The sequence below is a fragment of the Carassius carassius genome, chromosome 12 (assembly GCF_963082965.1).
Source record: "Carassius carassius chromosome 12, fCarCar2.1, whole genome shotgun sequence".
Lineage (NCBI taxonomy): Eukaryota > Metazoa > Chordata > Actinopteri > Cypriniformes > Cyprinidae > Carassius > Carassius carassius.
Window position 1 is genome coordinate 17154320 of NC_081766.1, and position 18391 is coordinate 17172710.

General features: G+C 38.1%; 1 protein-coding gene across 1 annotated transcript; it reads right to left on the reverse strand.

Annotated features, from left to right (window-relative positions):
• Positions 1-4333: 4333 nt before the first annotated feature.
• LOC132154967 (glycogenin-1-like) lies at positions 4334-18388 on the reverse strand. The gene is made up of 7 exons (XM_059563719.1): positions 18257-18388; positions 8460-8595; positions 8188-8362; positions 7956-8118; positions 6471-6597; positions 5638-5857; positions 4334-5217 (listed from the first exon to the last, which is right to left on the reverse strand). The coding sequence occupies exons 1-7, from the start codon at positions 18261-18263 to the stop codon at positions 5050-5052; spliced, it is 996 nt and encodes a 331-aa protein (XP_059419702.1). The 5' UTR covers positions 18264-18388; the 3' UTR covers positions 4334-5049.
• Positions 18389-18391: the final 3 nt, after the last annotated feature.

The window sequence follows — 18391 nt, forward strand, 5'->3', positions numbered from 1 at the left end:
TTACCGTACATCTGACCACATCTATACATTACATACTTTAATTGAAAAACATGTTAACCAAGTTTAAGGTAAAATATATGCATGCTTTATTGACTTTAAAAAAGCTTTTGACTCAATTTGGCACCAAGGACTGTTTTACAAACTTATTGAAAGCGGCATAGGAGGTAAAACCTATGACCTTATCAAATCAATGTACACTGAAAGTAAATGTGGCATAAACATCGGCACCCAACGTACGAGGTATCTTTCCCAAGAGCGTGGTGTGAGACAGGGCCGCTGCTTAAGCCCAACATTATATAACATTTACATCAATGAACTGGCAAGCAGTCTGGAGCGATCCGCATCCCCTGGCCTCACACTATACAAATCACAGATCAAATGCCTGCTGTATGCAGACGATCTGGTTCTGCTGTCTCCCACTCAACATGGTCTACAGCAGAACCTGGACCTGCTAGAACAATACTGCCAGACCTGGGCCCTGACAGTCAACCTGAAGAAAACCAAAATCATGATCTTCCAGAAAAGATCCAGATCCCAGGGAACACAACACACATTTACATTAGGCACTAACCCGATAACACACACATCACACTACAACTACCTGGGTTTGAAAATCACATCCACAGGAAACTTTAATCATGCTGTGAATGAACTGAGAGATAAAGCACACAGGGCCTTCTACGCCATAAAACGGCAATGTCCTTTAGAAATCCCTATTAGAATTTGGCTGAAAATATTAGAATCAGTAATTGAGCCCATTGCACTCTATGGCAGTGAGGTGTGGGGTCCACTGACAAATCCTAATCAAGATTTCACCAAATGGGAAAAACATCCAATTGAGACCCTGCATGCAGAACTGTGTAAAAATATATTACATGTGCACCGGCATACAACAAATAACGCATGCAGGGCAGAATAAGGCAAATATCCTCTAATCATAAAGATACAAAAAAAGGGCAATTAAATTCTGGAAACATCTGAAACTCAGTGACCCCTAATCATATCATAATAAAGCCCTTGAATACCAAGAGATGAGCAAAGAAAGCAGTCCCCTCCCTCAGCTGATCCAGAGCTTCAGTCCTGATGCTTAACTAACATCTACTGATGCTCTGAATCACATCAGAATCAATCAGATTACTGCACAAATCAAACAGAATTACATCACTCACTGGCAAACCCAAACAGAACAACAGAGTAAAATGCAATGCTATTTGACTCTAAAGAGGGAGTACAGTATGGCAGAGTATCTGTACACAGCGTCAGATAAGAAACTGAGAAGCACACTGACCAGATACAGACTCAGCGGACACAAGCTGATGATAGAGACGGGCAGACACAGAAAAACATGGCTGCCAGCGGAGCAGAGACTGTGTTCACACTGTGAACTGTGTGTTTGCTGCTCAATATGTGTGAAAACACTCAACCTGCCCTGATCTGATGTTTCCAACACATGTAGATTATGTTATGCCATATTACTGTATTGTATTAGATGTATATTTTGCCTCTGTAAATCTAATACCATATTCTATTTTAATTTATTTCTAACTTATACATTCACATACACTAATTCACTTTGCACTACATGGTTAATACTTTTTATTAATATTTTATTATTACTATTATTCTTTTTCTTTCTGTAAATACATATGTGCACTATTTGTAAGCAGCCCAGCTGCAACTGCTTTGGCAATACAAGTGTACAGTTTTTGTCATGCCAATAAAGCACACCTAAATTGAATTGAAAATTGAATTGAGAGAGAGAGAGAGAGAGAGAGAGAGAGAGAGAGGAAAACAAACAAAAACGTGGAAAATGGTTTCAGAAACTAAAAATCTTCCCATACTAAATACTTAGTGAAAGTGGTAAACATTGACATATTTCAATAAAGTGCTTTTCATTACACAGGTGGATGCTTTGATGAGCAGCCTGTTGAAGCTCTGCAGTGAAGACCCCACTGTGAAGAGTCTTGTGGTTTCTCAGTTTACCGGGTTTATGGATCTTATAGAAGATCCCTTGAGGTATTTTTCATTGCTGAGGCTACTATAAACTACAGACTGTACTACATACCAAAAGAAGTAACCATTAATGGTTCAGAGTGCTGATACCTCTTCAGTCTGCAGGGAATATGGATTCTCTTTCACACGGTTGGATGGCTCTATGGCTCAGAAGACCAGAGCAAAGGCCATTCAGGATTTTCAAGACTTCTCTCCAGGAAGTCCCACCATCATGTTACTGTCACTCAAAACTGGAGAGATTTGTTGGCTTAATCTGGCCGCTGCTTCCCATGTCTTCCTGATGGATCCTGTGGGTTGAATTTCCCCAGGATCTGCCACTAGGTGGCAGCAATGTCATTGTTTGAGGACAGTAGGCAACAGGTGGCCCGTGGGCCAAAACTGAAAATATATACCTGTCTTGACAGAGACAGTAATCACAATCACTTCGTCTTTAGTGATTTTGCCTTCAAAATAAAACTACGATGACGTTTTTGTAGTAATGTTTTTTTTTAGATGAATTGAGATCTTTTCATTTGAAAACTTAAGAGTCTATTATATTCTTTGCAAACAACGAAACACAACGGCTTTTGCATTCACAAAACTACAGTAGGATGAACGCACAGTTGTCTTTCCATTTTTCTTTGTATGCCTTATTTTTGCTGTCAACTTTCCTTTTTAGACACTTTAGTGCCATTTTCTCTCACCAGCTAGTTTAAATGTTGACGTCACTCTGCACGAAATAGGTTCCTCCAGCACGCAATACAATTTAACAAATGCAGTTTAGTTCGTGAGGATGCCAAGGAATAATTCTGCGTAAAAGTAGGATACGTCAAATAATTATTACAGTAAGTTGGTCTTTAAAATGATACCCATTTATTATTCACAATATGGAAAGAGCAAATAAAACCTAGTTCGTTAAGAGCATGACTCAAACATGCCATAATGGGCTTATTCAGTCCTCTTTTATTTTTGGACTTATTTTTAACTTTTTTTTAACTTCTACTGGGCCAGAGCAGAGATGTGGTGATCACTAAGGTAGTCTTTTATTCATTGCATGGCAGGCGCTCAAGAGGAAAGTTAGCAGCTGATTGCAGCAATAATTATTACACATCTGAGATTATTCTCATTGGTAAAACACAGTGCTGACAGATGTCACAGAACATGATATTAATGGTTTTGTGAGACCTCCGTCTAACGGTCATTACACCAGTAATCGACTGAAATTCATTAGTGTTTAATGTGAAAATTGTTGGTTTAACTTAGAATATTTTTGGAATAAATTTGAATATTGCATAAAACATTTGTGAATAAAGCACGGTTTCCATTCTATGTGTTCGAGAGAACAAAATCATCACTTCCTGGGAAACTAATGCAATGTAACTGAAAGTTGCTGCAACCAGGGAAGCATGTGGATCTTTTTTTCCTGAGATGTGCAATGAGATCAGTCCACTGTTTCAGTTATCCAGTTACATGATCTGTTGAGGCAAAGTAACATGTTTTTTGTTGCGAATCAAATTTATTAGATGAATGCATTTTGATCGTAATTTATGCTTGTTTTCTTAGGTAAAAATAAAAAGTTTTTAATGCACATTTTTAGATCTGATGCACATCACCGTTTCAGTCCATTTTTTTTATGCAGTATTTCAAAATTTCCATTACAATACGTGGATGGAAACAGCTACTGGGTGAAAGCAAAATTCACAACAGTTCTCTTTAATCACAATGCTTTGTAATAAAAATTGATTGGCCAAGACATTTTTCAAACGTCACTTAGTTTTACTCTTAATCAGGTCTACATTCAACTTTCAATCAGATAGGAATATTTGCACAAAAAGAATGACACGTACTTTTGGCACATTAAGCTTTTAAGACCGACAGCGTAAAACGATGTATTGTTTGATTTATGTTTGGCCTTTCAAGACAGGGAGTTTGCAATTGATGACTCTTTCTTTGTGGTTGCATTTAGTTTATTGTGAAAGATTCTGTGGAAGAGAACATCTTGAAGATTTAGAGGAAGAAGCAGGAGCGCGTGGACAAAGCTTTCAGAGTGAAATAGCCACAGGACCTAAAACGGGCTCAGATAGAGGAGATCCAAACCCTCATGGAGATTTAAAATATACTAAGCTAACTTTACTGTAGTCTGTTCATTTCAGATTATTTGCTTTATTAAAGACAGGACTTTTTATTTTATTGCAAGTTGTTCAGTTATGTTTTTTTTTCCAACTCTCATTACATACAAAATATCAGTTTAATCTTAGATGGTTATTTTTTATTACCATAAACACCATACAATTTTTATGTTCATGAGATTAAACTGGTTCTAGCGACAGTAAATTAAGACTCATATTACTAGATCTTTATTTCAGATGTTGCAGGTTGGAGAAGAGCTACAGAAGTTACGAACTAGTTAACAACAGCTACAGGGTTCCCAGCATTATAACAAGGTTTAGCAAAACCCTTGTGCCCCATCCCTGGTCCCAGTATGCAAGAGCAGAATGACCTTGGTTCACACAATAAGAGTTGCTGATGTGTATCAGAGCCAGTATTAACAATGCAAGCGAGTTGGCAGCACACAGTGTGTATTGTAAACACAGTATCATTGCAAAGGTGGTCATTAGATGATTAATATTGAGCATTGAGTGGTGTACAGTATATTAGACATTTACAAGGTTTGGTATTGTTTTGTTTGCTGTATGTTTCTCTTTTTTTTCTTCAAATGTTTCTGATCTTTACAACCACACAAAAGGCAAATCAGTTGTAGGTCCATAACATTTACATTTTGATATTTTAAATAATAAAAAAGTAACAGTGTCTTCTTCAGTGAGATCAGAAACCATGACTGATTGGTTATGTCATGTCTCCTCTGAAATTTAGACACATTGTCATCTAATAACTGTTGCAATCACTATGTGTAAGAGGTCAAATAGTTGAGCTGCACAGATGATCTGGACTGGTATAAAAATTAGAGGACTTTTTTTTTTTTTTTTTAATGTAATTTCGTGGCCTATACATACCCTAGTACAAAACTAGATCTGATTATAGGTTTCTACGAGTCTCTCACTTCAAGAAAGAATCTAGCTTTTTCTCGATGTTCTCAAAAGAGTCCACTCCCAAGTAGTCAGCTTGGCCCTGTTCCCACTTCTGTTTGCGCTCCTGAGACGATATCTGGGGTGGAGGGGGATGATGGGAAATGTGCATCTGAGCCACGTCAACCTGAATATCACTCTTAAGGGGAAAAAAGAAAAGCAAAAAAAAAATAAAATCACAAACAATAGAATTTTTACATGCATTTATGGTTATAAAATAACCTTATTTTATTAATAGTACAATACATGAACCATGTCAGTTGATGGAAAGTCATTCAGGAAGAGATTTTTACCCAACACAACAGCATTTCTAACAATAGTTGTGTCCGTGTAGGCTGCAATATCCCATGTGACGTGTGAAATATATTCAGTGAAATGAAATTTCATGAACGAAGCCCAAAACCACAGCAAGTGTTTTTATTGAGATCCTACTATAAAATTGAATTCAAATAAAAATTTTCCTTATTACATATCCAATCTGACTCAGAGTAACAAATACGTTCTAATGAAAAAACTGGCCAAAAACTGCCTATATGATCATCGTGTCACTGCTGCTTACCTCTGTGCATCCGGAATAGAAGGGCTGTTCACCGTATTCCTCCTTCATGAGGGGCAATACTGAAGAAGAGAAAAGCTCCCACCATTGCAGCAAGAAGTTGGGGTGCATGTCAGAAGCATCCTGGGAATGTCCCTTTAATGTTTTGCTTGTGGTGTCATAACTGTAATCCCACGGTTTGACTTTGCCAAGGAAATGAACTACCTTGGCATCACGGCCGTATCTAAGAGAACAAGGAATGATCAGACTGTTGTTGCCAAAATTACATGGATTTAGAAATCCCTAACACTTGCCAAACAGGATGTGCTAAAGAGGGACCTGCCAATAATACTACAATCATATACAATACACTCATTTAAAATAAATAAATACTACCTCCTATAACCATCCAGTTTTAATAAAGCAGAGGATAGTCACAGGAATATTCAAGATATTTGTCAGTTTGTACTGTAGCATTCAGATGCAAAATTTACATATAAATTCGATCCTAATGAGAGCTTGACTAACCAGAGAACAGTATGTGTTGCTCATGGAAAAAAAGATCATGTAACAAACCATTCAAAATGACATTTAGTCTCTGTGTAAAGACCCTAAAATAGCCCCAGTATTTTTGGAGAGCAGTATGTATTTGGAGGAAGTTGAAGTGCGAGGCCAGGAACAGAAAGGATTTCTGGTGCTGGATTCTGATCGTTACAATGTTGCTGCGTGATTGAGCTTTCATTTGACCTTGGCACTCTTCATGCAAAACTACAAATACGAAAACACCAAGGCTCATATGAAAAGAACAGCAACTTCCAAAACTCTTTGAGAAATCGACCATGTTAAATCTCACTCACTGCTTGAATGCTGGGAGATAGGTGTAGATGGCAATACTGCTGAGGTTGTAGATGAAAGGAAGGTGTTTTGAAATGTCTGCTGTTGCCCAATTGCTGAAGAAGCAGTTGAGAACGCCCTGATCCCCACCTGATGAAAACAAGTCAAAACAAACCAGATGTTTCAACTGTGATTTGAAAAATATTTACAGGAGATCTGTAATCTTCCTTAAATAGATGAAGCAATGAGCAGTTATGCAAACTTATCCTTTGAGGGGTTGGGAACATGTAAGATTGCTTCAGGAGACTCTTGCTTGGCTGTTTGCTTAACCTTGACACTTACTTTCTCAAAAGGTATGCATGCAAAGAAAACTAACCTCAGTCTAGTTGACCTAAGGTTATCAGTGAACAAGAGACTCGTGTTACATATGAAAAGCACATGACGTCCTATACATGACAAAACTATGACTGAGAACAGTTATATATAGTTATAGTTCAATCTAACATGAATATTTGGTCATTAATTATGGACTCCTCATGTCATTCCATTACCATAAGATGTTTTATTATCAAACCTAAAATATATTTTCCATGCAAGATTTCTGTACCACTTAAAGTCCATGTAACCAAAGCTTCTTAAGTGTGAATAAAAATAAGTAAATTATAAAATGCAAGACAAAAATTCTTATGGTCAGTAAATGACTTCTTTTTTAAGTGAATGTCTCACTAGTAGAAGCCAGATATTTTTTTAGACGTTCAGAAATAAGCCATAGGCTGTATAGCATGACTGGGACTAATCAATCACATTACAAGAACCCCCTGAATGTTGTGCTATATATAAATTGAAAGATAACAAAACATGAGGCAAGTGTTTTGTTTTTTTTAACTCTGAGTGATACGGAGATGAAACAGAAATACAACTGCCTCAAAGACCTTTAAAACAGAGGCCTACTGATAACCTCTGAGGCTTAATTCTTTGTTCAAGATTAGGTCTCTTACTAATAAGCAAACCACAGAAGAAGAGTCCTTTTCAACAATAATTTGGGTTAGACATCAAAGCACAGGGTCTCTCTTAATACATAATTGGTGATAAAAATGGACTGGAATTGAACATGCACTTACACTTACATGTAATCAGGCATAAATAAATGGCAGTTCCAGTACAGTACAACCAAACGGATTTCATAAGGGTTTAGCGGTTTACTTCATCCTACACCGAGCCTAGGAATAACTCCCTCAGGTAGCATGGTGCACCCCAAAATGACAACCACATTGTGTTCCGCTTACATGCCTGATAAATAACTCACTCATGGCTCTAGCAAGTTTACGCAACTCTTTCACAAGCCAGGGTTAAAATATCTTAGTCGAATGAATTCCACAGTATGTGGTTAAACTTCTTTTCCAAAACATTATGCAATGCAGTTATGCAACCCTCCGTTTAAGGATGGAAATGTTAAAACACCCCTTATTGCTTCTTCAATTTAACAACACTAAAGAAGTGTCACTTGCCATCAAAGCTGCCATTCTCTGAGCAGGTGGTGAGAAGCTTCCCATAAGTTTCGTTGGAGGGATGGAAGACGAACACACCAGAGTTGAAGCAATCAGGCCAGCCGGGATCTGGTGCAGCAGAGAGCTCCTCCCTCTCAAATAACTCATCTATGTTAGACAAAACCTAGAGAGAAGAGGGGAGGCTAATAAAAGACCCTCAAAGACATAATGAAAACATCGAGACAGCACTCACTAGAGTATCTGCATCCATAAACACGCATTTGGAATATTCTGTAAGAGTCCAGCAGTGGAGTTTTGTGAAGGTGACACCCAGGTCAGGTCTCTTCATCATGGCCAAGTGTGCAGCATCCCCACTGTCCAGCACATCCACCAGCCTGACCTCATCATAGACCTTACGAAGCACTGCTCTGTAATGTAGCATCAGAGCACAATGTGAGACTGGATGATCTTTGAAAACCAACTAATTTACTTAAGCTGTGCAACAAAAGACAGCAAGCACTATACCTGGAGGGTTCTGAGACATGGGGGCCAATCAGGGCCACTAGTTTCCTTGATGTGTTGTGGTTCCTCAAGGACTTGCCAAGTACCATTGCTCCTTTGGCATAGTTGTCAGTTGTGGCGAGGGTGACAAAAGCCTGGTCTATATTAAAACACATAAAAACACAACATCATCATCACCTACTTGCATTCTAATTTAAGTAATATCTTTATATTTTTAAGAGTGCAGCCATTTTTTTTTACTTGCTCATTCATTTATATTAATTGTATAGAAAGAGTTTATGCTGCTTAATGTTGCCAACTAGTGTTTTTCATTTTAATTGGTCACAAATCACAAGTATGCTTGTTTATGGTGTAAAAAGTGTGACTGTAAAAGCTGCAGTTCCTAAGTTTTGCCTCTTTGTCATCCATGTTTGCCATCTAGGTTTAAAAACCTGGAATTGCAGTTCCTTGTGGAATTATATTCCATGCGTGGGTTGTGATCCAGTGGATGAATCTGTTTGAGATGAATGTGTAGCTGTCAGTCACCGCGGTGTGGATATTCACTGTACCTAGCAATCACAGATTCTAGCCTATGTCTTATAACCCAAATAAGAATTTTAATCATCTGAACAAGTCTGCCAAGCTTTGTTCTGACCAACTGAGAAAAAAAGCATTACAATAAATCGTGCTACCAATGGTGATTAAGTGTAACGAACGATTAGCTCATATCACATCAAACCCTGCAAATTATTATCAGTGTTGGGGAGTAACTAGTTACATGTAACGGCGTTACGTAATTTAATTACAAAATTAATGTAACTGTAATTAGTTACAGTTACTAAGAAAAAAATGAGTAATTAAATTACAGTTACTTATTCAAATGTAATCCCCTTTGTAATCGTTAAAAATTTCATATTTACACACATCCACATACAGATTTAACTGATTTCTTTCCCAAATTGCACTGACTATTATGAGACATACGACCTAATAATTTCCGGGATGCGGAAATACAGTCTGGTTTATAGAATCCAATCATAAAAACGGAATGCCTAACGCGGACGGAATGTGCCACATTTTGGATGACTATATCAAAAGTAGGCAAGTACACTTGAATCAAAACATGACATCGACTAGTGTCTGTGAATATTAAGCTCCAAAAATGCAATATATGACTCCTGCACGTTCCGCGTGTCTGTGGAAATCAGGCGCGGACTGGACACCGGGAGAACCGGGACAATTCCCGGTGGCCTGGCAGTCGATTTGGTCCTCTATTTTAATACTATTATTGTATAATTGCCTGCCGAATGTACTAAAGCGATCATTTGCGAATCTGCCATTTAATAATTAAATCTCTAAAAAGTCATGAAGTGTTAGTCATGACTCGCGCGCCCTCCGCGCCTCCGCCAAACGGTTTGGATCAGACTCAGAGTAATCAATGCGAGAGAGAGAGAGAGAGAGAGAGAGAGAGAGAGAGAGAGAAATAGAGTGGAGTGTGGAAGCGCACAGCTGGAGCAGAGAAGCAGAACTACTGTTCAGGGTTTCAGGTCAGTTTCATCTGTAAAGATGCTTTTTTGTCTTTGTTTTTTTATTTATTTGATCAAGCAGCAGCACGTTGCTCATCAGTCATCACTCAAAATACTATTTAAAGGACATCATTATTATAAACGTTATTATTAACGTTTTATTATTTTACTATAACCCAGAGAAAATGTTTAGCTACTATTGTTTAACTGTGGAAACCAAAAATGTAAAATTATTTTACAAATGTATTTATTTAAAAATAAATACAAATCCATTTGCAAAATAAAAAACAAAACAAGGTTATTGTATTTTTATATAGGCTAATAAAAGCATGGTAAATTTTTGTAAGGGAAAAACATGACTCGTGTACAGTATTAGGATTTTTCTATAAACATATTGTAGTATTGTAGAGTATTGTATTGTAAAGTATAGTTTTGTTCAATCTTGAGTATTAAAGTCATGAGAGAGATGGATAACAGGGCAAAATAAAGAGACTGAAGAGAAAAATGGAAGTGAAGGTGCAGTTCAGGAGATAACTTTTAATTATTTTGCATGTCCTCAAATTAAAGATTTAAACCTTTTTTATGTCAGGTCCATACAAAAAAATAGTTTTGTCCATGAATTTGTTTGTATGAGTTTGAATTTTCCAGTCTGAATTTTTTTCCCAGTCCGCCCCTCCTGTAAATTAATGGCAAAGACATGGTTTCATTTACTACACATAGGCCTACTGAAGCTCGCAGACCTCTGCCGCCTCAATATAGGAGTACACGAGCACATAAACATAATTTCTAGAACTGCTCTGTGTCACTTCATGCATTTTACTTATTTTGAGAAAACTATTATCATATCATATACAAAGAGACAGCAGTTTAAAAAAAACACCAATGTTTCAGGAGTTTATTATACAGAATATGACACATGCTTATTAGATAACTGTATTTGAATTGATATATATGCTTTTATTTATTATTTAATTTTCACAAATTTAGAAAAGTAATCAAAAAGTACTCAAAAGTAATTAGTTACATTACTTTAATAAAGTAATTGAAAAAGTTACACTACTATTACATTTTAAACAGGGTAACTTGTAATATGTAACCTATTACATTTCCAAAGTAACCTTCCCAACACTGATTATTATTATACTTTATTCTCAAATCATTAATGTTAACAACATCAGCATTACGTGACTGAGTATAGTGTGTACTAGGGTTGTCAATTGACCCAGTACTTCTCTACCAAGTCGGTACATAAATTAAAATGTTAGTTACCAGTTTTTTTTTTACCAGTGCCGGTGGTACCGACTATCGAGTACCAGGTCAACCCAGTTCTTGGTGCGCTATCCGAAAGATGCACAGATGAATTCTCTTCATAAAGCACTTTAGACATGGTGACCGCATGAGGAAATGCATCAAAAAAAAAAAAACACTTTATAGACAGACACCAAGATAAAATGAGAGAGTTCAAGCAATCAAGTTTCATAGTGTTTCCAAACATTGGGAAATATCAAAACTGACCACCACAAATAGTAAAATAGTAGTAATAAAGATTTTCCAAAAAGCTTTGACATCGTTAAAAAAACATGAGCACTGCATATGTCAAAGTCAAAACCCCTTTATTTCTAAAGAAAACCGACGGTCTTCAGAGACATATTTTGCCTGATCATATTTTGGTTTTCCAAAAAGAGGACAGGGGGTGCGGGCGGGGCGGGGGCAGGGGTTTGGTTGGTTGGTTGGTGGTTAAAGTAGTGCCCAAAGTATGCCCAATGACCATATCCCAAATAATCAAACCTGAAAATGTAATTTCCATACCTAAAATACATATTTTAGTCACTGTTATGGATATTGATAAACACAGCGAAAAAGCTTCCTACCAGTGGCCCTCGTTCACAAAACTTAACATCTAGCACAGTTTTATCATAGGCAGAATGCAAAAATGTTTAAATACAAGCATTTTACTCAAATTTAAATTAAGCAACTTTTCAAACTAGGGCTGTGCAAAAAAATCGAATGCGATTTTTCATGAGCATCTCGTCAGTAAAAGGCACTCCTGTAATTAGAATTATATATCCAGCACGTGCGTTCAGATCGGGGTTGCCAGGTTTTCACAACAAAGCCTGCCCAGTTGCTTCTCAAAACTAGTACAATGCGTTTCCAGGGGGTTCCCCGATACAAACTGCAACCCAGGGATAAAATACACGTTTTTTGGCAGGGTTGCTTTGGTAAAAATCGCATTTTAGTGTCTAAGGCTACGTCCACACAAAATCCAGAGCTTACCCCAATCCAATCTTTTCCCCCCCCCCCTCGTCTCAAGAAATATCTGCATCCACATGCAACCACAAAACGATGTAGTATACATGCCAGACCTGCATGTGGCACTGTAATTCTGCCACAGAGATACACAAAAAAAAACGGAAAACACACGGACTATGCGCTTTCCTGCTATCTGTGCCTCAGACATGTAGCTCTGCACTTCCAGTGCTGAATGGCTTGGCTGCAGGTGTCCTGCGCACAGATTTCAAAATACTTACACACAAATAACATGATTACAATGTAGCCTGTGCACGCAGGCGCACTTCTGGAGAAAGAAAAAAAAAAAAACAAAAAAAAAAACACACCACACCCGATTCAATCGCGTATTTTACGCAAAAAACGGCCTGTTCATATTTATGGCCGGTCAACCGGTGCACCCTAACGGACTGATTATTGCAAATGCAGAGCCCAATGTATTCTGGTTAAATAATTTTTTATTAATTGCTAAGGTTTGCATATGGTGGTGTGCTCTTAATGACAGCTTTCCTAAAAATATATACAATTCCTAAAATAAGAAATATCCCAATATATCTCCTTGCTTACAGTATCGCAATATATCGTATCGCAACCCCGATGCGTATCCTATCCTATAGGCAGATTACTGGCAATACACAGCCCTAATATTGTAGTTATTAAATTTAAACTCTTTCCGCTGCGGCTGTCTGTCATCCTCCATTCAGCAATCAGACTGCGTGTCGCATTCGGTTACTACAGTCAAAACAGTGAAACTCTCTTCAAGAGTACACACTGTAACTGAGGCTTAAAACTGTTCAAAGAAAAGGCTCATTAAACAAATGCACAGATTTAATACACTATGCATAAATATCTCTTCCCTTTGTACTAGTGATGTCTGGTCCACAAATGAATCGTTCGATTTAACCAGTTGAACCGGTTCACCAAATCGGACTGAACCGTTTGAACCGGTTTGCGTCTCCAGTAAGCATTAATCCACAAATTACTTAAGATATTTACTTTTTAACATGGTTAACACTCCCTCGAAATAAGTTGAAATAAACCAATATCCCGGAGTAATTCATTTACTCAAACAGTACACTCACAGAACTGCTGTGAAGAGAGAACTGAAGATGAACACGAGCCGAGCAGCTTGTGTGATGTACTAACTGTTCTATGCAGACTCGTATCCTGCGTATCCTGCACACTGTGACTCAGTGTTGTTTCAAGCAGGGTGCGATTTGTGAAAAAATCAGAGGGGGGGAGGTGTTTTTGAAACATTTTAATACATAAAAATAAATCATGAGAACATGAACTTCATCACTGCATTTGCAGGAATTGTAAAATCTTTTTTCTTATTAACTCATGAAGCAGCCTAATGCAATAGTTTTACTCTAATAGCTTATCTTTCCCCACACATACGAACTGTGATCATGCACAATAAAAAAAAAACCACGCAAGAATTAAATCAGTGAAATAATAGAAAAGACAGATGCATTATCTGTGCTAGTCAATTCACCTCATTTGCTCGAACTGGACGTGCCCGCGCCGCGCTAAGCGCCTCATTCGCGCCGCAAGACCTCTACATTGACTTAACATTGAAATCACTCGCAGCAGACGCTCAAGAGTGAGTGAGTAATCAAAAAACCTTTGCTTTAGCCTCAATTGAGTGAAACACCGTATGTGTAACTTCGGCCATTCTCAGGGGTGTGACTGGGACACTAACTCTGCTCGTCATCATAGAAACAGAATCAGATTGTGATGATAATTCCCGCTTCAGTAATATGCCGAATATGCTGCCTTCCTTTGTTTCGACCATGGTTTCGACACACAGCTCAGTGTTGCCAACTTCTTTCAGTGGAAAGTAGCTAAACCCCGCCTGAAAAGTCGCTAAATGTCGCTAGATGACGTCATGCGCTATTTAGCATATTTCGTAAGTGTATCATTGTATTGCCTCCCTCACATACTGCATTTTAATTCAGCCAAATTCTCAATAAAACAGTTTTTATTACTATATTTTAATGTTTCTGTTGTCAGACAAAGGAATGAATATTATAATGACAAACGCGGTCCATTAAGACTTCATAACCAGCAAACATTAATCTGCACTAAAATCCTATTCACAACATTATCTAACGAAATCAAATACACATATGATAAAGTCAGTGGTTGTGCTGTGACTGAGGTTGGCTATATTTGCTTGTAAAATAGAGTTAGAAGCAACAGAATATCTTTTTTTTAACTGAAAGTGCTGTTCCTCTCTGCGCTCGCTGAACAGCAGATACAGAGAGAGAGGCTCGCGCTGGGAAAGCGAGACCTCCCGCTCGTGCGGCAGCACCAGAGTCTCAGAGACTAAATAATGATTGCCCAAAAAGTCGCTAGATTTGTCTCTAGTCGCTTTTTTGGAAAAAAGTCGCTAAATCTAGCAACAAAGTCGCCAAGTTGGCAACTCCACTGCCCAGCAGACGGGCTTCAAGCTCAACTGTCTCGTAAGTGTTGATAGGCTATTACTTGTGAGGTGTAACCAATCAGATAGCGCCGTGGGAGGGAGACGGAGCAAGTCTGCAGAGTGGTGAATACGGAGAGGCTGCGCGGCAGCCAAAGTAGCGCATTTTAAAATAAAATTGACTTTAATCAAACCACGGATCCGTGATAAGTTCTGTGATCTGTTTCGCCACTAGTGTAGTAGCACTAATCACTTTGAGGGGGGGGTAAATTTATCCCCACCAGGGATAAAAATAATTAAGCAGAGGCAAGGATACATTGACCAGAAAGTGGGAAATCCCACGCATCCCACCCGGCAAATCACACCCTGGTTTCAAGCTCATCATTCTGAGCATTAAATGCACATAAGCGCTCTGAGCCGCTCTGTATTGGCGCCTTTAGTATTTTAATACTTTTCTGTGCAATCAAATATTATTCATATTCTTTCTTGTTCTGTCCTATCGATCTAGATTTTATAAAATTGTGCACCCGTGATTTTTCTAGAATCTAGAGTACCTTTTGCCGTTGAATTATCCAGTAAAAAACAACAACAACAACACTGTGCTGGTATCTAATCGGTATCAGCAGATACTCAAATTTTAGTATTGGATCGGTTATGAAAAAAATTATATCATTGCATTCCTAATTGTAGATAGTGTCAATGGTTTGATTGAAATGGTCAATGGCCATTAGAAAGATAGGTGGCGATAATGCACTTACAAATCTGCTGTGATCTGCTGTAGAGCAAGAAGATAACGACCTGAACACACTCAAAACATTGCGGTAAAAAGTTATATAAATTAGGGCTGGGTATCGATTCAGATGTCCCGATTTGATTTCGATTCACAAGCTCTCGATTCGATTTGGTTTGATTCTCTGTTTTTTTTTTATTTATTATTATTACATTGTGAATATAGTTTTAATACAAATGCTATTGAAATTTCTAGACCGTAAACATCAGTATAAAAAATAGTGAATTTATAAAAAATTAAGAGCCAACGGTCTGTATTTTAAACCTTTATATACATAAGCCCTATTCGGACAGGACTAGTTTTCTAAACTACGTTTGAGTTTCGATTCTTACCACCTGACGTCTGCAATTTCCATGTACCAATTCGGACGGGACTAACTTCTCCATGTTTATTACAGAGGTGGGAGGGTCTGTTTTGTGCATCTGGGCATCACAGAGATCATGCGCTCGGTATGCGTGCATTGCGTATCATTCGGATTGATTACCATTAGAATTATTATACAATAAATACTAAATGGCTAGTATAGCAAAACCATGTTAATGTGTTTCTTTAGTTTAGTTAAACTTTTCCTTTTTTTTTTGGTAGTAGGCTAAACCCATGTTTAAATTTTCATAAAGGTACATCTGTAATTAAAACATTATGTAACTGAGTGTATAAATGAACGTGAGAAATCTTACCTGATGCTGATATTACAATAGCCAGTATTAACGGTTTATGTCAGGGATAGGCAACTCCGGTCCTACACAAATTACACAAACACAAATTTCTCTAACGACCCCCTGTAAAACTAGTCCCGTCCGAATAGGGCTATAGTGTCCTTTTTTGTAACAATAATAGGGCTATATAAAATGTCCCCGCTTGTGTAAACTGTGTTGCACCATCCGCCATTCATTCACTGCCGACATTATGGCACTTTTACGCATGATGTCAAATGCTTCCACGGATTTGTAGTATTACTATAGAATTTTATGTGAGTATTACAAATCACGCTTTGGTCTTGGTTCTTGTCAACAGTATTTCTGCCATAAGCACTGAATGAGTGGCAGGCTTTCTGTTGTGACCATAGACTGTATAAAAACATGGACGTAGTGTCCGTGACGTCACCCGTAGTCTCCTGAAGTGTGTTTTTGAAGCCTAAAGTTTTGGTAGCGCGTCACTGCGCGACTCTGCCGGACAATCAAAAATGGGCAAAAAGGCGGGAGCTAGTTGCTGAAGCCACACCCACCTAGCATGACGGCAGTGTCAGCAGCGGCAATCCACCTATCACTCAAGTGGCTACGCCCTTAATTATGCAGAACTTTAAGTCTTAATATAATTTAAACGGATGAGTTATAAAAAAATTCACCCCCCTCACAGTTGTCATGAAGGGCAAAATTAGCTATTTAGACCAAAAGCATTTTTTGCACCAGGCTGTAAACATGTTTTTTCCTGCTGTAAAGCTGGGCATTTTAACATGGGGAGTCTATGGAACAGAATCCCTTTTGCAGCCAGCCTCAAGCGGCCAGTCGATGAATTGCAGTTTTAGTCACTTCCTTATTGGCCTCACGAAAGAGAGAGCGGGAGGTTGGCGCTCGGTTGTGACATTGCGCAAGGTAAATAAGAGGGTAACATCTAGTTGAGAAGACTAATGAAAAGATTCACATTAAGCAGATCTTCTTTTAAATGTTTGCTGAAATAAATACTAGAAAAGATTGATTCACGGCTTTTGAGAATTGATATCAAATCGACGTCATTTAAAAACAATTTTTTTTAATTTATTGAAAAAAATGTTTTGCCCAGGCCTAATACTGTTCAGTTTCTTGCACAGACCGATGGGTCTGTGTCTTTACACACATTCATGTATCATCACGAGCCACAGGGTTTAATTTGGTTTTGTTTGTGTATGTTTTTTTGACTCCCAAAGCCATGATTCCCATCCACTTCCATTATATGATTGACAGACTGCAACGATTTCGGTTAAATATCTTCCTTTGTGTTCTACTAAAGAAATAAAGTCACCTACATCTTGGATGCCCTGGGGGTAAGCAGATAAACATCAAATATTCATTTCTGAGTGCACTATCACTTTAAATAAGAAAAATATAGCTGGCCAATTTCTGTCAGAAAATGTAACTAACATTTGCCATATAAAATAAGACGACACGCTTTAAGCTTTGATTGAGGAAAAATAAATACATTTTATATATAAATATACATTAAATACAAAATACGATTAATTTGTTTATTTTTGTAGGTACTTGTTTATTTGCCTCTAAACGTGGATAATGATAATAATAATAATAATAATAATATGTATAACGGTTACGTGCTGTTACTTTTGAGTGCCATCGACAATTTGTTGATATTTGCGTTAACTGATGCTCTAGTAACGTTACATGTTGGAGAAACTGGTCACAATACATCAGAGCAAGATAAACTGCTGTATTCGCCGTGACAGACTCAAACTCTGCACCGCCGCGCTCAACTCTTAACCGAGATCGAGGTGACGAACTAACGGTAGCTCTTCCTTCATGACAGGCCAGTGCAAGCTACCGTAAACGCTGACTGCGCACCAAACAACTGCTTACGAGAGGCAAACAGGCCTTTCACGCAGTAGACAAAGCGCCTATTAGAGGACAACACAGTCTACGCATCTCCGAAACTAAATTTCAGCTCTGATATCCAGCAAGTCATGCGACCTCGGAGGTAGCGCGTGCTATAGGCTGTAACTATGCTAAGGTTACTTGCACAAAAACAAATGCCATTTACATCATTTTACAGGCACAGGCGATATGTGACGGTTCAAAACATTGCCTACCTGCCATAGCTCACGTAATAGCAGGACCGAACCGGATACAGGACTGCGAGAGAAGCAATACGTGCTCTGTCTGAGGATTTATACCAGTGACAGGACTTTCATGGTCACATGACCCCTGACAACAGACACGCCCCC